The sequence below is a fragment of the Balearica regulorum genome, chromosome 15 (genome assembly GCF_011004875.1).
Source record: "Balearica regulorum gibbericeps isolate bBalReg1 chromosome 15, bBalReg1.pri, whole genome shotgun sequence".
Classification (NCBI taxonomy): domain Eukaryota; kingdom Metazoa; phylum Chordata; class Aves; order Gruiformes; family Gruidae; genus Balearica; species Balearica regulorum.
The window spans coordinates 18,794,544-18,812,869 of record NC_046198.1 but is presented as its reverse complement, the minus strand read 5'-3'; the positions used below and the strand labels follow the sequence as shown (position 1 = coordinate 18,812,869).

Sequence of the window (18,326 nt, the reverse complement as noted above, 5' to 3'; positions counted from 1 at the left end):
AATATAAGCTGCACTTGTTCCTAAGAAATTTTGGATTTTTAATTCTAGAAGAAACCCTGTGCAATCAAAGCCTAGGACAAACTGCATAAGCAAGCAACTTGCTGACTTACTTCCCAAAAGCATATAAACACCTGGTTTCACATATTCAGTGACCTTGAAACGTGTAGTCTTAGATTCTTTCTTACACCCAAACCAAGACAGTCCCAAACTGAAGGCATGTTCTTTTTTGCTTGTTTTTAATAAAAAAAGCACAAACTTAAAACATCAAGCAGTGACAAGACCATAATACAAATTTCATTCTGTTGATGAAAGCAAGCTAAAGAACACCGTAAGGCCAGGGAATGCATCCTATGGATTCTCATCATTTACCCAGACATTTTGTTGCATTGCACACAGGCAGACTCTTTGGCTCGGTTATTTCAGGGTTAAGTGGTTTCAGGAGACAAGACCTCATCCCACCTTTGTTCACAATTTGTACATACTGCCCCTGAAGGACACACCACTCACTTGCAACCTAACCTAGTACAGTAAAATACCAAATCACAAATAAACAATAATAACGTGCAACAATGTTACTTGTTGTTATTTTAAAGAAAAAGCCAAATCCTGCATTGAACAAAAAACCTAACCAAAAAAACCCTTACAAAAATTCCACATATATAAACAACAGGCAATTAGCAAATATTATTTAATTGCATTATGTGACTTTGATCTAGTGTACAACACAAAGCTACAACTTTATAACCTCTTCATATACCCTTCATTTTCACCTTATACAAATTTAAGCAAAGAACCCCCAATGACAAAGCCGAGATGCAGTACAGCTGAAAAAAACCCAACCAACCAACCTACAGTTCATGTCACATCTTAATGATGCAAATGCATGAACAATACATGTCAGAGGTTGTTCAGCTCTCCTTCTCTGAATCAGGCTCTACAAGCCATGCATTCAGGACACTTACGTTCTTACTCTGATTTTCAGTTCTCTTAGCACCCCTTCACAGGCATTCTCAACCCTGAACATTTCTGACCTTATTGCTTTGAATAAGCAAAAGTCTCGCAGAAAGACTTCTTTTTTATATTAAGGGACATAAATTAGAATGTAGGGCAATAGAAACCCTAAGATCTGGATGATAAACCACACACTAAAAATAAAAATCTTGACATCAATACAGCCAAAGGAGAATCAAGATAATTAACAAATTTTAATCTTGCTATGGATGTATTTAATACTGAAATTTGCATTTGCAGAAAACTCTTCACTTTGGAAATCGGTCACAGATCAGTCCTAGATTCTTAAGAAATTCATAATTCACACTTAAAATGCACAGCAAACGTTAAACCTGAAAGTGCACAGTACAGTTTTCACTGAACCTGAATACAGAAAATCAACACTTTCTCCATTAATGATGGGGATTATATTGATCTGTTGTTAGCATTAGAATTGTATAAATACATACGTGCAAGTCATTGTAGATAAAGATTTTGTAAATAGCTAATGTAAATACATTAGCATCTAACGACACAGGACCAACCCTTTTGGCAATGGCAGTTTGTTACATAGTTGTATCAAAGTTCAGTGCAGAACATATGTCTTTAACAATATACACATTCACAAACTATCAGAAGAAAAATAACTTCTCGTTTTATGCTACACAGAATGCTAAAAGTTTTATCTTCCAGGTGACAACAGCTTTACTGAAATTATTGACGAATGGCCTATTTAAGACATTAAAATGCAAGTGCAATAGGACAAGAAAGAAGGCAATATTGGAAGAACTATGAGCACCTTTGAAAAACCTTACTTGGAAAACTACTGTATTTTATGAGAGGGAATATGCTCTGGTATAAAAGAATAGTCCCAATGGTATACCTAGATTTTTCACTTTCAAGTGAATGAGGTCAAAGAGCTATCAAAACTGATTAAAAAAATAAAGTATCTTAAAAGTGTAAGTAAGGCACGCTGAGAATTAAGTTGTATTGTGCCACTACACAATCTCTACCCAGTCTAGACCAAAGGAATGCACTTTGCACAAACTACAAGACAGAGCTGTACTGACTTTGGAATGTCAAAAAAGAAAGTATAACTTCTAGTGAAGTAAGCATATATAATGTAGAACATACCACACAACTATAGTTTACTGTGACAAAGGCTTACGATGATCTAAAAATCACAACTGAGTCCCAGTATGTCCTCTTAAATGAACTCCTGACAAAAGACCACGATGCATTTCAAATAGCTCCATCACTGTTAATGGAAAATTGGCAGTTTCCAGAGAGTAAGACATTAATAAACATGGCAAAAGCAAAGTGATATATCATGCAGCAGGTCACGCACATTAATGAAAATATGATACTTTTTTAGCTTTAACGAGACATCACAACTTTCAAAAAAATCAACCTTTACTAGTCTTAGCACTTAATTCTTACGGACTTGGTGAAGAACTTAATTTATTTCATTCAGTGATATTATAGAATTGGTTAAAGTGCTGTAGAAAGAATAAATATCATTTGCATTTCTCCATTAGAAACGTTTTTTATTCCTCTTGAAACTTGCCTTCAGTAACAATTAACTTGAATGTTAAAACTGATGGAACAGCATTAGTGAGAAACAGCTGGTTATCTTAGAGGGCACTTATTAAAATATTTCATGTACTCTGCCAAAGTACTGTGCAAGAAAAGCTTATCTATGCCCTATGTTGAACAATCTCATTAGTCATCTTTTGGCTTTTCCTTTAGATATTGCCTCTCCATAGGTCAGGTGAATAAAGTCAAAGAGTTGCGTGGCATTGGCAGCATTACCCAAAATTTTGGAGAGTTTGTCCTTTGACAGTGTCACGAGCTCTGCAATGCTTTTAACGTGGTTCATTAAGGCACGGCAGTTTTTTGCATTAATACCTGGCATTTTTAATAGAAAGTCCTGAGGACCGGGGTTATACTTGTCTGACTCAGGAAGAATTTCAGAATCTGCTGTGACAGCCATTGCTGTTTCTGCATCAGGTTGGGGATGGTTTTGTTTTAACTCTTCAAACAGTTCAGCAGTAGCATGGGGAGAGGGACACCACAGGATACGTAACTTTGGGAAATGGAGTGTAAGAAGGGTTAGTTTAGAAGTAACATCATTACTGGAAATTTCCTGATGTAGAGAGCCTCGTGGAATCAAGGAGAAAGATTTGTTAGGATCAAATTCAATCAGGAGAATTGGTCGCTTATAGTAACGGGACATAGAAATGCATTGTGTATACAGTCTTCCATTATTTAAGGAACCAATCAGGTCACTGATACTTTTCCGCTCTACACAGATATCAGGAGTTAAAATATAATCTCCCACTTCTAAAGTAACAGGCTCAATGTCAATGCCACGACGATGAATCAGTGATGGAAGCTCACTACGGAATTCCCGCATATCCACTATTACAGTTTGCTGAACAGTCTTCTGTTCCTGTCCACCTAGAAAGCAAAATAAATACAGTCAACCTAATGCTTATGCCCTCTGACTCTGGCTGTACAGTCTTCCTGTGTGCTACCAGTGCTGCTGTAACCGATGGAAATCACATCTCGCAGATCTTCACAAATTCAGCAGCATAGTAAATCCAGACTTTATTTAATTTTTCACTATTGTAGACAAAAATCAGTTACCAAATTATATATTTTAGTTTATGGACTATCCTCTGCGGTTTAATAGGACTATCACCCTACTGCTATAAACTTTGAATATATGACAATGAAATACATTATTTAAATGCATCAGGAAAATCTTTAAAAAGTTGCCCACAAAACAAGATACCGAAGCTGATCTTTGTTATTTCCATGTGTTTCTCACAGAAATATGGCATTTTATTGTAGAAGTTGTATTTTAGCATCTTATAGATCTGTAGAAGGACACAAGAAGGGACTGCAGCATCAAGGCCACAAAAGACATAATAGCAAAGATTAGAGAGCATACAGTGAAGGAAAGCAGGATTACAAAAATGACAAAGAAAACCAGGGGCAGAGTTGTAAAGATGAAGACAGAGTATACATGTCATAAGAAAGGAAGAAATATGTGGTTAGAACCGCAAAAGAAAATAAAAAAAGATGCTTTATTGCAAAGAAAGTAGACAAAACCCACAATCTGCAGTTGTTTACCCAGGCAGTCTGTTTTGCCAAGATGAAAAGAGGTCCCCAACGTTTACTAGCTCATGGACAACACTGCCTTTGACTATCTGTAGACTTCAGCTTTAATGTTTTAATTTCTCTTCACCTCACTACAAGCAATACTAGACAGTCTCATAACCAACAAGCTTCCCAGAAACAATCCAAATGGTATCTGTCTTAATGGTAAAATACTTCATTAACCAATTATTTTCTTTTCAAAGAAAAAAATAATTCATTATTATGTTTATTATAACTATAACAATAGTTACAGATCTTTTTCAAAGCTTAGAGCTACCAGCCCAACTTCAGGAACTCCTCACCTGCTTTGCGTGTGTCAGTGGAAACAGAGGCAGGTTTAACATCTCTTATTAGGTCTAAGTTTGTTTCATCTCTTCCTTCTCTTTCTTCAGGAATAACCATGCTGGCCTTCTCTCTAAGGAACCGCAAACACACGCATACTAAAAACTGCAATTATGTGAGAAAAACAGATCACAGTACTTTAATACTCTTCAGTCAGACTGTTGTAGTCTAACCCAGCAGGCAGCTAATTACCATACAGCCGTTTGCTCACTCTGCCCTCCTCAGCAGGATGGGGCGGGGGGGAAGAAGGAAAAAAAAGGTAAAACTCGTGGATTGAGATAAAGACAGTTTAATAGGACAGCAAAGGAAGATAAAATTATTATAATCATTATTAATAATAATATAATATACAAAACAGGTGATGCACAATGCAATTGCTCACCACCTGCTGACCAATGCCCAGCCTCCTCACTGGCAGGGCATGAGAAGCTGAAAAGTCCTTGACTCAGCGTAAGCATTACTTAGCAACGACTAGAACATCATTGTGTTATCAACATTATTTCTCGTACTAAATTCAAAACACAGCACTATACTGGCTACTAGGTACCAAATTAACTCTCTCCCAGCTGAAACCAGGACATAGGTGTAAAATTATATATAGTTTAATACTAATTGCAAACCCGATCAGAAATGCAATTGACTAGGTTTTCCAGATTGTTGGGCTAGATGCTATATTTTTTAATTGTTAGCACTTTTTAGCATCTGAATTTTTTATTATTCTAACTTCTCAGGGTAGTATAACCTGGTGAGAAGACACTGTCAGTAAAAATACTGTCTTATATAGTCTGTGAAAACAATTGTTTTCTTCCCTAAAATGACTTAAGTCATAAAAGCCTTAGAAATACCTTAAAAGAAACGTTACTTGCAGACAAAAACACATTTATAGAAATGAAATTCATAGACAGTTAGGGAAAAATAGAAGTGGTGCTGTTTAGCCTTTGAAATTTCATATTAAAACCCCTAAAATTAATAAGTAAAATATCAGATACTTTGAAAAGGATGGTTTTGACTTATTATTGATTCTTAGTGGGAAATTTTTCTTAACATCTGAAAAGCAAGTGAATTAAAAGTTTATTTAAAGCCTTCACACAGTTAAGAACTTCACTCTTTTAAAATGTAAGTATATAAGGAAATCAAATGAAACATTAATAATAAAGGTAGTACACTGATTTTATTACCGAATGAGTTTTTCAAAGGCCTCCTTCTCTTTTCTCAGAGCTGTGAGATAGCGCTGTTCTTCTGTTGAGCCTCCATATATGAGGAAATAAACCCTGTGGGTTTGGAAGGGAGAAAAAAGAAAAGAATAAAAAAAGAAAAAAAAATCACAAAACTTCATAATAAGTTAAAAAAAACCCACAACCAATATTTAAGATTAGTAACAGTACATGCCTGACGAGTTAGTATTTGCCTTAAAAAAGGCAAGTGAAAAAAATGTATCTTTTTCTATAAATATATTCCAAAATCGGCAACAAAAATTCTTAAATCTGGTGTCCCCTCTTTTCCCAGTGACAGATACGCTTACTGGAATTCTGGGATTCAGTCAGAGTGGACTCAGATTTCAGTCAGCCATTCAGTCAAGACACAAAGCAAGTATAATGTAGAAGTTAGTTTCTTACTGTTTTTAAAATCTTCCCAGTAGAATATTTATAACAAACTAAAAAATCTGCAATCATCCTGGGTTAGGAAAAAACACAATCTAAGATTTTAAAGTGATATATTTGTACAATGAAATCATAGGTTCTACAAAGAACAAGCTGTCATTTATCTCAGAGATGAACACACCAACAAATCAACTTTTATTCCGCAAACAGGGGTTTATATGGAACAAGTTGGAACTAATGATTACCTTAAGGAATTAATTGTCTATAGCTTTTCAGCACAGTCATTTTTTTCCAATATATTTTAATTGAGGTATGGTTTGACAGACCGATAGGATGTTATTCCTATTACTTTTTTCATACAGTGCATCTCCTAACCCCCTACTTGCATGACTGCATCTGATTTTCCTGCTCTGAAGCATGGGAACGTGATGCCGGAGGTAGATACAACACATGGCGATTAGTCAATTAAAAATAAATGGTACAAATAACCCAGTAATTATCCTCATGCAATATACTTTGTGAGTTCTGTCATTTATATCTGCACTACAGAGTCCTTACCTGGACATTGGGTACAGAAACGCTAAATACTGCCAAACTGATTTTGATTTGCAGTTACAGTGCATATATACAAATCTTTGACTGGAAAATTACAACTGCTCTGTTAAATTTATGCAAATAATTTTCACAAGGTGGTTAAAGTATAAAGCATTATAATTCAAAAGGTAATAATTGTATATGTCAATAAACTGTGTTTCAACTGTAGTAAGTAAAGTGTGTTTATTCTAAGACTTCAGAAACTGCCATAAGTTATTTTCAGAGATGTACAGGTATAACTACAGTTTACTGGATTCAAGAAATGCTGTATCAGACAGCTATATAAATGAAAGATAATGCAAAACCTCATAGTATATTAAATTTTAAGTGTTCTATATTTTTAGTTAGTCTGTAACATCTGTTCATAGAAGTGAGTTTTGCAGTTTACAAATGTATCAATTATATATACACAATGCAGAAATCTTTCTGTTAGCTAAAATGAAAACCAAGTATAACTGCAAATACTTCTCATTTTCTGTATTGCAGTTTCCTTTACTTGTTTTTCTGTTACGGTTTCTGAACTACTGGTCTGCATGACCAGGCATCAAGAAATGTGAAAATTAAATCAAAAATTAAGCTTATTGCGTAAAAGTCATAGAGATGGGTTTTGCCATTAATATCATCTAAGCAGAGGTCTTGTAGAAGATGGAATAAACTTTTTTTTTTTTTAACGGGGTTTTTTTTTTTTCCTGTTAGGGGACTAAATACCTGCTGGGAAGTAATTTTTTTTTTTTGTTAAACCAGACATTATGCTTTTGTTTAAAATTAAGAAGAGGGCTAAACAGGAATTAAAAGGTAGCTAAAGGAAATCACTAGATGCACGTTCTGCCTTGACTGCTGAAAGTGCACTTTTCTTTTTTCATTTAAGATTAAAATTAGACTGACCAAGTCAACTTACCTTAAAGGCTTCCCAGGCCTGCTTGCCTTATAGATTTCCAGCTGCCGAACAAAAGTTAGTTCGGCATCATATAATACAACGTATCTTGGTTCTACTTCATGCAGTACCCGAGTGAGCGCATAGGGATCACTGCAACCCTGCAACGGATGAATAATTGTGAGCGGGTTCTTAAAAATACCGTAGTAACAGTCTGAGGGTAAGTTCACATGGAAATCTTCAGGAATGGTCTCTTCAATACTGCTTTCTTGGCCACTACTTAATTCTGTCTTATCTTCCACTTCTGACTCCTCTCTCTTTTCCTCCTCAGTCTTCCCCATCATTTGGATTATAGTCCGGTCTTGCTGCTTCTTGTGTTTATTTTGTTTTGAAGAAGCCGTGAGTTTGGCTTTTTTGGCTTGAGGCCCTGTGTCTGGTCTGGCATTTCCTTTGGACTTGATGGCTTTCCTGTCCTTAATCCACACTTCTCCAGCTTTCTCATCCTTTCCGAAGGTTTTGTTATACAGTCTTGTTAAAAAAGCTTCTGCTCCAGCAATAATATACTCCCTGAGCTGTGCACAAGCTCGGTCATCACTGGCACAAATAAGCACTTGCCCTGCAGTTGAGAAACAGTATCATGTTTATAATCTGTTATGCTGTACTTATCCAGCTACAAGACATCTCTTGAGTGAATTGTTTTTAATGATCCTAAAAGCATGCCTGCCTTTACATTTGGTTGTCACAGTTGCTCTGGACTTTCAGGGATTCTAAATTGCATGATGTTATGTACAAAACAAGATTAGAGAAGGTTAAATGAAAGTTCAGCATTCCTTATTCTTACAACATCTAAATTAGTTAGGTTTTCCTTTTGACCATCTGAAATGAGGGAGATACAGCATGTATTGAAACATACTTGGACAACTACTACTTTTTTTTTTTTTTTAAATGTGGAATGAGAACTTAATTTAGACGATTCTAATTTTCAGCCTTTGTCAGCTGTGTTAAAGAGTCTAAAAAATACATGTTTCACACAGTATTATTGACATTTGTGGGCCTTGAATAACAATTTTCCACAAGCTGACTCAGATAAACTCCTACAACACTAGGTGAGAGAGCTAGTTCTTATCCAGAGTCAGAACACTGTGGGTGGAAGAAAAAAGCACTTTTTTACCCTTACTATTTCCTAAAATAAAACTTGGTGAATTTAAGGGGATGAAAGTCCTAAAACAGGAAAGGCAGCAAAGCAGTTAGAAACACACTTGCCTTCTACTCTCTACCCCATTTAGGCACCTCTCCTGGAGGGGCAAATTTACAGGTGCATGAGAAGAATGTGTAAGATGAAAAGGGCATAAGACAGACTCCCTATTTGTTTTTTGAACCTGAACTTGAGAAATGAATGAATGGTAACTTGATTATTATAAATTTCCATGCTATTAGTTTTATTGGTTTTGAGATTAAGATATCAGTACAATATTGAAATTTAAGTGATTTTTTTTTTTTGTAATAACACAAGTTCTTTCCTAAACAGTATTGCATAGTAGCCAACAGCATTTCTCTTTTAGAGCAAGAACTAAATAAGAATTTATGTAAAACTATTTAGTTTTACATAACTAAATAGTTATGTCCATAGTGCATATGGAGTCCTTAAATCCACAAATTATTAAATTTAAAAATAGCTCTTTAATAAAACTACAGTAAAGAGTTAGGCTCCTTCTCTCAAAAGTCAAGTAGAAGTAAAAACTAGCTCTACTGTGAAAACGTACATCATTTAGTATTCTCTCACCTGGACCACCAAGGTCTTCACTGTTCTTATTCTCATTTTCAATCTCTTTCAGTACTTCTCTCAAAGCTTCCCATTTTGGGTTACTTTCTAGAACCAATTCCCTCTTCAGTTCTGAAACAAAATAAAATTGTACTGAGCAGCTCTTACAGCCAAAATATCCTTCAGAGCTTTAAATTAGTAGTTAGATGTCAATAGCGTGATGGTTGCTGGCAAATATAATATTCAACAGCCTACATATGCAACTTGTTATGCTGACGGATTGGAGAACACTCTTACAGAAACATTTAAAAATGGGGATAAGTGCTTTAGTGAAGCAAAAAGTTAAAATATTAATTCATTCTCCAATTCTGAAACTCCTGAATATATTTTTTCTTAACATAAACAATGGCAGCCTCCTATCCCTTCGCATAAAATAAAAATGATCAAGCTAAACACCAACATAATTCAAAAACAATTCCATAAAAGCTCTCCCAATGATCAACTGAGCAAGCTTAGAAGAACCTCTTACTTCTTTGTGACTCCATTTTATGTTGTTTATTATATGCTTTTTGAACTAAGATTACATCTCAACTTATCCCAGCTAACAGATTGAGATCTTGAGCTGTGTAAGATCACGTAGGGAACCAGAACACAAGTAATAATATGCAGAGCGTTTGAAATCGTGTGACACTCTCAAACTTAAAATTAGGAATGATCAGTACCATTTTCGTTCTTTACATCACTTTTTTCAAAGACTTTGCCTTTCTGATTCAGTTTCTCATCTGCAATGCGATAAACTCTAGCTCGAGCGTTTACAAACATTGAAGTACTGGAGTCAAGAAACAGCCAACCTAAAGAGGGAAAGAAAGCAGTAGTAGTTTGACATTTGCAATGTGTATGTGTTTCAACCCTTTCCAGTAAAAGCCCCAAGTTTCTCATCTAGAATACCTGTGCTACCTGCTTGCTATGTAATTACTAGGTTAAGAAAAGAGAGAAATGTGATGCAAATCTCACACTGTGAAGTAACAGCAGTTAAGTGGGAAGATGAAAGCATTATCTGTCAATAAAAACCTACAGCCTTATGGCTGGTTATATAAAACCTAATTAGATACCTTCATGTGTTCAGCAATGTTAATTAAAAATATCAACATTTCACTGTTTCATGCATTAACTTGTACGGTTATTCAGTTTTTACCTGAATTCTCACCAAAAGCTTTTTCACTTGCTTTCAGTGACTCCAGAAGATTAAGGAAAGTGACACAGTCATACTGAGTTAGATACAGTAGCAAAGTACGTAGTATCTTCAAATCCTGGACCAGAGATTTTGTCTTAGCTCCAAGCTGATGCCAGAGAGGATCTAAATAGTGGCGTATTGTCTAGAAATATAAATCAGAAAGTTCAGGATATCAAATATATACTATACTAATCAAGGTAAGAATGCACTTTTTTTCCTTTACAGGGGATGCCACTAGTTTCCCAAAGTTTTTAAACATTCCCAGTTGAAGATGTGATGGTGAGATAATAATTAAATAATATTTTTTTGCAAAGTTAACATAATACAGATGCCTTTATGTAAATAATTTCAGCGATTAGCAGATGTATATCATTTAATGCTTTCAGTAGATATTTTCCTTTCCATATAACAATAAAATATGGGTAAAACACCACCTTATTTTACTGGTATCAGCCTGTGCCTTTAGTATCCATTATTTAGGTAAAGTAGAAAACATTATAATGTCATTTAATTTTCAACATGAGTACCATGCAGATATGCAACCTACAGTGCATCAGAAAAAACCCTACAAATATTTAAAGCACAGGACTCACATCAATATTTAATCATAGGTAACAAATAACCATGTTTCACTATGATGGTTGAAGTTTATGATTTTACCCTACAGAAAGCGTATGCATGCCAAACATGGCAGATGTGCCAAAAATAACAATGCACGCACAATTAACGACAAATAATGATTAAAAGATACAACAGATGCATGTGCATGTTATATATTATATACAGTGCTTCTCCTAACGGAAAAAATAAAAAAATCAAGCAGGAAATTCAAGAGGAAAAAAAAGGGGGCGGGGGGAATAACTGCATACTTATCTCTAAAGTATTTTGAGCTGAAATTGCAGCCATCTTTATAATTAATAATAATAAGTAACAAAACCCCATGAATCAGGATGTTCTTACTGCAGGGACCTAAGAAATGAAGGAAGCAGCACTGGAACAGGCTGCCCAGAGACCTGGTGGAATCACCATCCCTGGAGGTGTTCAAAAAAACACGTAGACGTGGCACTTTGGGGCATGGTTTAGTAGACATGGTGGTGCTGGGTTGACGGTTGGACTTGATGAACTTAGAGGTCTTAATGATTTTATGATTCTATGAACAATAGTGCCAATACACCAAAACCCTACTGACAACTATAACATCACCATTACAGATTAATACAGTTTCTCTCCTTGTACCAATAATAAACATGTCATGGGAGAATACTCAGTTGCTGCTGGCTATTTATTTTACAAATAATATTTTTGTTTGCATGACATACAGTTTGAAGATCTACATCCCTTTAGTTAGACACAGCAAAATGGTTACCTTGTCAAAAGGTTTACCAATAGCATTTTCTAAAGATAGATCTTCTACTTCAAGAGCTGGATTATAACGTTTGAGTTCTCTCAGACATGCGTTCAAAATGTCCAGGATTGAAGTCTGGATAGCAAGCATAGCAGGGGTCATCGACACATGTATTTCCACCACTTCAGGTTTATGCTTCTCTAAAAATGAGTTCACTGCTATATGAAATCTAAGAGGAAAACAGCTTATTAAGATTTACATGGATGGTTGGCTTGACCTATAATTACTCAGAAGTTTATACAAACTGCAATTACAATTGTTTTGAATGTAAACAGGTAAGTTCATTGCAAAAAATCAGTTTCTACAGATGTGAAGATTGCAATCTTATGAACAGCCTCAGAAAACCATCTATTCTACAATCAAGACTGTAGTCTTTCTAGTCACGTGAGCCAATGGTGCTCGTGAATGACCCATGGAAAATTTCTGCATTAGATTCTACATCATTATTACACATAACTAATATTAAAGCAAAACCAAAAAAATCTCATAAGGGATAAACTGGAATGGGATCATAAATCCTTTGGAATCCCATGGATCCACTAGCAGATTCCGTGACATTCCTAGCTTCTGTTTGTAAGCAGCAGGTCCTTGTTAAAGCGCTGCCCTTATAGCCAATCTGGCTGTACAGGTATATAGATGCCAGCTGTTTTTTACTAACAGAACAAGGCTCAGAGAATGCAATGTCTGCTGACCTCTGAAACTCAGTGGGCATTTTCCTTACTGCATGCTGCGCCCCTAGGTCTTTTCATGGTTCAGAGACTGTTACAGAGTTTACAATGCAGAGTAACAGTATGTTAAGACAAGTGAAACACCTTCTAGTCTGGACTATAGGAACAAATGGGCAGACCTCCTGGCCAAGGCTAGAGCACTGCCTTGCTCTAGCAATCGGCTCAAATGCCTAATTCCATTTGTGGCTCTACTCCTGAAAGACTTAGCGCATGCCACAAACGTGGCAATCTGGTTTCTATCAGTCATTCAAGAAATATTCTTCATGCACAACATACCTGTAAAAGAAGATTAAAAAAATCTAACGTATAGAAAGAGATCCATGGAGTTTCATCACAGCTGGAAACAAATACCTCCATGAATAGCAGAACTGACAGACTGTATTCCTGTTACTTCATGGCTTAAATGATTAATAAGTGAAGTTTTTCTTAAGCTATGAAGAATGTCACTTTCTGCTGTGATTTCTATTGGCTAAAAGGACAGCTTTACCATAAAGTTCAGCCCCTTATAGATTTAAGTTGGGTCCATTTTCAAAAATACTTACAGAAATTTAGCATCTTTAAAACCCCTACTTCTGTCAAAAATTGAATGGAATTTGTTTGGGAATACAAGAGGGAACACAGATTAGCAGTGTGCTGACAGACACCTAGTTTTCTTAGGAACCCATTTTAATATCCTTTTTTAAAAAAAAAAAAAAAGTTTAACTCTCCAGTGAGGTAAAGAGGTGCCTTACCTTGGCCACAGGTAAAGTTTCCTGACAAAAAGATTTCTCATCACTCTTTCCACATGGCAAAAGCCAGTGTTAAATGCAACCACATTATCTGTAAAAGCTTTAATGAAGCCTTGCTTGTTCTTCTGGCGATAAAGTCGTAAAATAAACGCTTCCTGACAGGACTCAATGATTCTGTGCGCTTTGTATACTAAAATGCCTGGCAAAATAAAAGGTTTTCAAGTTACAAAAAAGTAAAGAAAAGTCCAATTTTGTGCAGATTTTCCCTCAAAACTGTCTTATTCTTTTAACCTTTTTTTCTTAAATAAAGTCTAGTAAGAAATTAAATCTTCTAAAGCAATGGTTGAACAAACTTTCAGGGGTTCAAACCAAGCGATTCTTCAGTTTCAGTACCATGGAATCCCCAAATAACAGAACTGGGTTAATGATGCATCTTTAGCAAAAGAAACCTTGTACTTGAGTGGCAGGAATTATTAGCTTAGAAAATTCTTTACTCCTAAGGCAAAACTTGATCTTGAGCCTTTTAAAAGGAGTAAAAGTGAATGCAAGACATAACACAGTATTACAACAAAGCAAGTTTGATATGTTTGAGATTGTGATATTTGAATTATTTTGTTACAGAAATTCTGGAATTACAGACTTGTCAAGTATGTTTTACGGGTAACAGTTCAAGTCTTTATATAATCAAAGAACTTCTGAAAACATTTATTTTGCTTTTCCCCCCCTTCTGATATTCATATTCACACTTGAGGACAGAAGGTACCGTCAACTGTATGATTACACCACCGATTTTTTTCATGGCTATTGCGTGCATTAGGAAAAAAATATTTATTGTGCACATTTTAGTAGAGAGAATTGAAACAATAGTTTAAGTACATTAAGCATTTGGGGTGAATACTTCTGGAATTTACACTTCACTCAGCCAAGACCTGTTAAAACCAAGGCTTATTTTTTCTCACGCTTGATTGTATTAAATAGCACATTACAATTTTTCACTCTCCCCCTAGTGAAGTGAGGCATAAGTGGTACTTTTATCCATTCACAGCTTCCAGTGGAATAATAAATGCTTTTCTAACATGGAAGCAAAGGACATCAAACATCACAGGTTTTACCTTGTGCCTACATAAGCTGACAAACTTACAGTGCATTTAATTTCTATAACAAGTCTCTTCAACTCAGAACTCAGTCATTGACTTTAATATGCCTTTGCTTTGTAAATGAAAAAACAGCTATAAGAAAAAGACTTCCATATAACTGCTAGCCATTCATGATCAAGTCATGGAATAATCCACTAAAAGGTATTTTTCTATCTCGATATTTTTACATCTCTCCTATGAAGCAAATTTTTCAGCACACAGTAACGAGTGTATGTATTTCTGAACATCTTCTCATTTGTCAAGATGTGACTCTGAAGGACATCACAGGAGACAGAACTTGTAGCAGAGCAGAAAGACTATGTGTTTATTCTAATACCTTCCTACTTTTAGTCAATATTTCTCTGCTTATTAAGTGAGTTCATACTACCATGTAAGCCTTGGTAAAAAAAACTTGCCACTGTTTACTACACCAAGTCACATCAGTTTTACTACGCTATTAAGTACATTATTTCTATGTGGACAAAATCACCAGGAATAATTCCTCTTGACTGCAGTGATAATTTCTTATATTCATTTAGCTGAATTTATGAGTTCATCAGATTAATTCCCATATGACTCCACACTTATTTTATAAACACCATTTGTAATACCTGGAAACACTTTACTGATTTTTTTTTTTTTTTGCTACGTTAACTTCGCAAGAAACACTATTACAAGGTTTTTTTGTTTTTGTCATACAATTTCACACAGAGATAATATATGTTTCCAACAGAACCACGTGTTACTCAAGTTTTAAATGAGGCAGCAAGTCTATCAAAGCTGCTGCCACACTGACCTCTAGTGACAATGCAACAACTGTAACAGCTCTGTCATCACAGGATAGCACTAAGTTTTAGATCTTTATGTGTATGAAAAGAAATACACTAAAGTCCAGAGGTCTGCTTTTCTCCCCCTCCCCTTATTTGGTAGGGCAGAAAGGCAGAGAGGAAAGCATCAAGGGGAAGAAGAGAAATAAAGTAGGTTGCCCAGAAAATTTGTTCACTTTTTTTCAATCTAGAAATATCAGAATTGACAGATCTGGTGTCCTTTGGCTCTAGCATAAGACTGTTCAGAATGTTTTACAGATTAGAGCCTGTCATACATTGACTAAAATGAAGGGGATACAGCTTCTGAAGCAAAATCTTATGTTCTTCTAAGCATTCAATATTCAGTTATGTTTAGCCATTAAAGAGCTATTAACATTTAGATAACAGTAAAATAGTCTTATACTGCTGCCTCTTAGATTTTACTATCTCTCCAGGCTTTAAACAGGGTTTCCAGCTTAGACGAGAACATAAAAACTACAGGGGGTCCAGGGAGAAGGGGAAAAGAACATGAAAATAAAAAAGTAATTGTAACATTTTGCGTGTATAACTTCTATGTAACAACAAAAAAGGCCAAAAGCTATTTCCCAAAATCTTTACAAGGATAGGAGCAGCATTACTTCATAATACTGCTATTTAGATAGCGTCCAAGGTATGTCAAGACAAAGATTAGTAAGATATTCCCATGTTTTCATGGGAAAAGTCACCAGAAGTAATCCGTTAATGCAAAAAATAAGTAGCGTGCAGGGTTGATAAAACACACCATCTAAAATCAGTTTCAGTCATAGGCCATTTACTGAGAGTATTCTGGACATTATTTCACCAAGTGCAATCAATTATTCTCCTTGGAAAGCCCACCTGAATTTTATGTTTCAATGTCAATGGCACAGTTTAACTGCTGATTTGTTTTCCAGCCAGTTACTGATATCAGAAAGTCATACAAATGCATTATCTAAAAATAATGTGGATGTTCTCAAATTATATGATTAAATAAAGCAAACAAGTTTGGAGCAAAGAAAGCCATTAAAAAAACCAACTCCCCTGCCTCCTCCCCCCCTCCCAAAAAAAAACCCCACAAAAAAGCCCCAACTACATTTTTGCTCCTTTTACCTCAGTCTTTGTGGGGGAAAAAATGACTAATTCTTCAATGTCAATACTGGCAACTATAACTCTTAATACAGAATTAAGCTTTATGTATTTTCAAACAGACCAGTCTTACTTTTATTTCATTAAACTCTTACCGGTAATGAGGTTTGCAGGAATTCTGTCAGTAAGGAAATCTACCACAAGGATTCGACTTGTTGCAAAGATGACTCCTCCTTGTGTGTAAAATTCGTATCGAGTATTATTTGTAATTTCATTGGTAACACGCCGAGGAAGATGAACAACTCCATCTGACCTCAGCTGATCAATAAAATACTCCTAAACCAAATACAGTAAAAACATAAGAGTTCATTGTGGCAACTGATGAAATGGATGCAAAAAGTCCTTAATTATACATACTCCATTAATTTTGAGGAGCTGTCCAAAACATCTCAAAAGCATGACAGTGTAAGATACTGCCTAAGGAAGTCAGAATTATCATGACTTTTTTCTTCTTAGGAATACTTTGTGCAGTTTCAAACTCACCCAAGTGATTTAAAAATCTATGTATTTTTAGTAGTAGCTGGACAATACTTAAAGCAAATATGAGCCACTGTCACTCAAAGGAGATTAGGTTTTTTCTTATAATTTACTAGCTCTTTTTCAGAGAATAGACAATTTTAATACTCACTTAAGAACAGAGAAATGGGAAGAGATCATCTTTTAGTCCACCCACCTGCTATCAAGGACAACTACAGCAGGTAGGCCATATACATCAAGCTTCATCTTACAAACTGCAGCTGTGATATTTATTCACCAACGGTCACTACCAAAAAATCTCCAGAACATCACCTCCCTGATGGTGGGAAATCTCCCCGGTTCCAAAACAGAGCAGCATTTTTTGGACAAGTAGGGACAAATCTGACAACAAGTTTCACTCCTTCCTGCTCGTTGGCTGTAACAGTTTTCTGCTACTTACGAGTTACGCATATAAGCTTGTTTTAGCCCATCACGACTAGGACCTGATCGTGCCGCCTGAGTAGCGATGCGGGCCTCGACGTGCCCCGAGCGCGTCCGGCCTGACCACCGCTCCCCCTCCCGCCGCCGCCTGCCCCTACCCGCGCACCCACCCGCCCGCCCGCCCGGCCCGAAGAGCCCCTCCGCCCGGAGGAGCGGGCGGCGACCTCCTCCCGCCGGGCCGGGACACTGACAGGCCGCCGCCCGGGACGCGCCCGCCGAAACGGAGAGGCGACGCCGGTGAGGGGGAAGGGCGGGGCAGGCGCGGTGCCGCTGACAGGAGCTCCCCTCACCTCCTCGGCGGGGCTGGTGTTCAGCACCAGCACCAGGCTGGCGGGCTCGCAGTAGAGGCGGAGGAAGCGCAGCAGCAAGCGGTCGACGCCGAGCCCGCGGGCGCAGACCACCAGCCCGTCCTGGTGGAAGAGGTCCAGGAAGATCTGGCTCTCGTGCTCCAGCAGCACCGCCATGGCGGCCGGCCCCCGCCGCCGGGGGAGCGGCGCACGCGCGCCAGCCGCCGCGCCCTCCCGCTGCTGAGGCGCGCGTCGCCCCCTGCCGGACTCAGGCGATGCGGTCCTCCAGCGTCGGGCGCGGGGGAGTTTCCCGCCCCGAGCGCGAGGTGCCTCAGGCGGAGCTCCGGCGGGTGGAGAGCGACGGCGGGAGAGGAGGATCCCGAGAGGCACCGGCGTGGAAAATGAGGTGGGGAAGGGACCGATCTTCCCTCCAAGCTCCCCACAGGTGCTCGTATTGAGGCGAGCTGGAGCCCCCTTTCCTCCTTTTGTGTGTGTGCGCGCGTTCACGTGCTGAGTGCGAACACGAGATAGGGGGTCTTTTCCTTTTTTATTA

General features: G+C 37.2%; 1 protein-coding gene across 3 annotated transcripts; it reads right to left on the bottom strand.

Moving 5' to 3' along the window:
• Positions 1-218: 218 nt before the first annotated feature.
• Positions 219-17,979, bottom strand: ERCC4 (ERCC excision repair 4, endonuclease catalytic subunit). 3 transcript variants are annotated; one of them, XM_075767826.1, is made up of 11 exons: positions 17,777-17,979; positions 16,625-16,805; positions 13,427-13,622; positions 11,929-12,136; positions 10,524-10,704; positions 10,051-10,179; positions 9,350-9,460; positions 7,591-8,182; positions 5,676-5,768; positions 4,458-4,570; positions 219-3,450 (listed from the first exon to the last, which is right to left on the bottom strand). In XM_075767826.1, the coding sequence occupies exons 1-11, from the start codon at positions 17,948-17,950 to the stop codon at positions 2,717-2,719; spliced, it is 2,712 nt and encodes a 903-aa protein (XP_075623941.1). In that variant the 5' UTR covers positions 17,951-17,979; the 3' UTR covers positions 219-2,716. The 3 variants fall into 3 exon arrangements, with proteins under 3 accessions (XP_075623941.1, XP_075623942.1, XP_075623943.1); XM_075767827.1 differs by lacking the exon at positions 9,350-9,460 and having other exon boundaries at positions 17,777-17,971; XM_075767828.1 differs by lacking the exons at positions 13,427-13,622; positions 16,625-16,805; positions 17,777-17,979 and adding an exon at positions 12,815-13,000.
• Between the last annotated feature and the right edge of the window lie 347 nt (positions 17,980-18,326).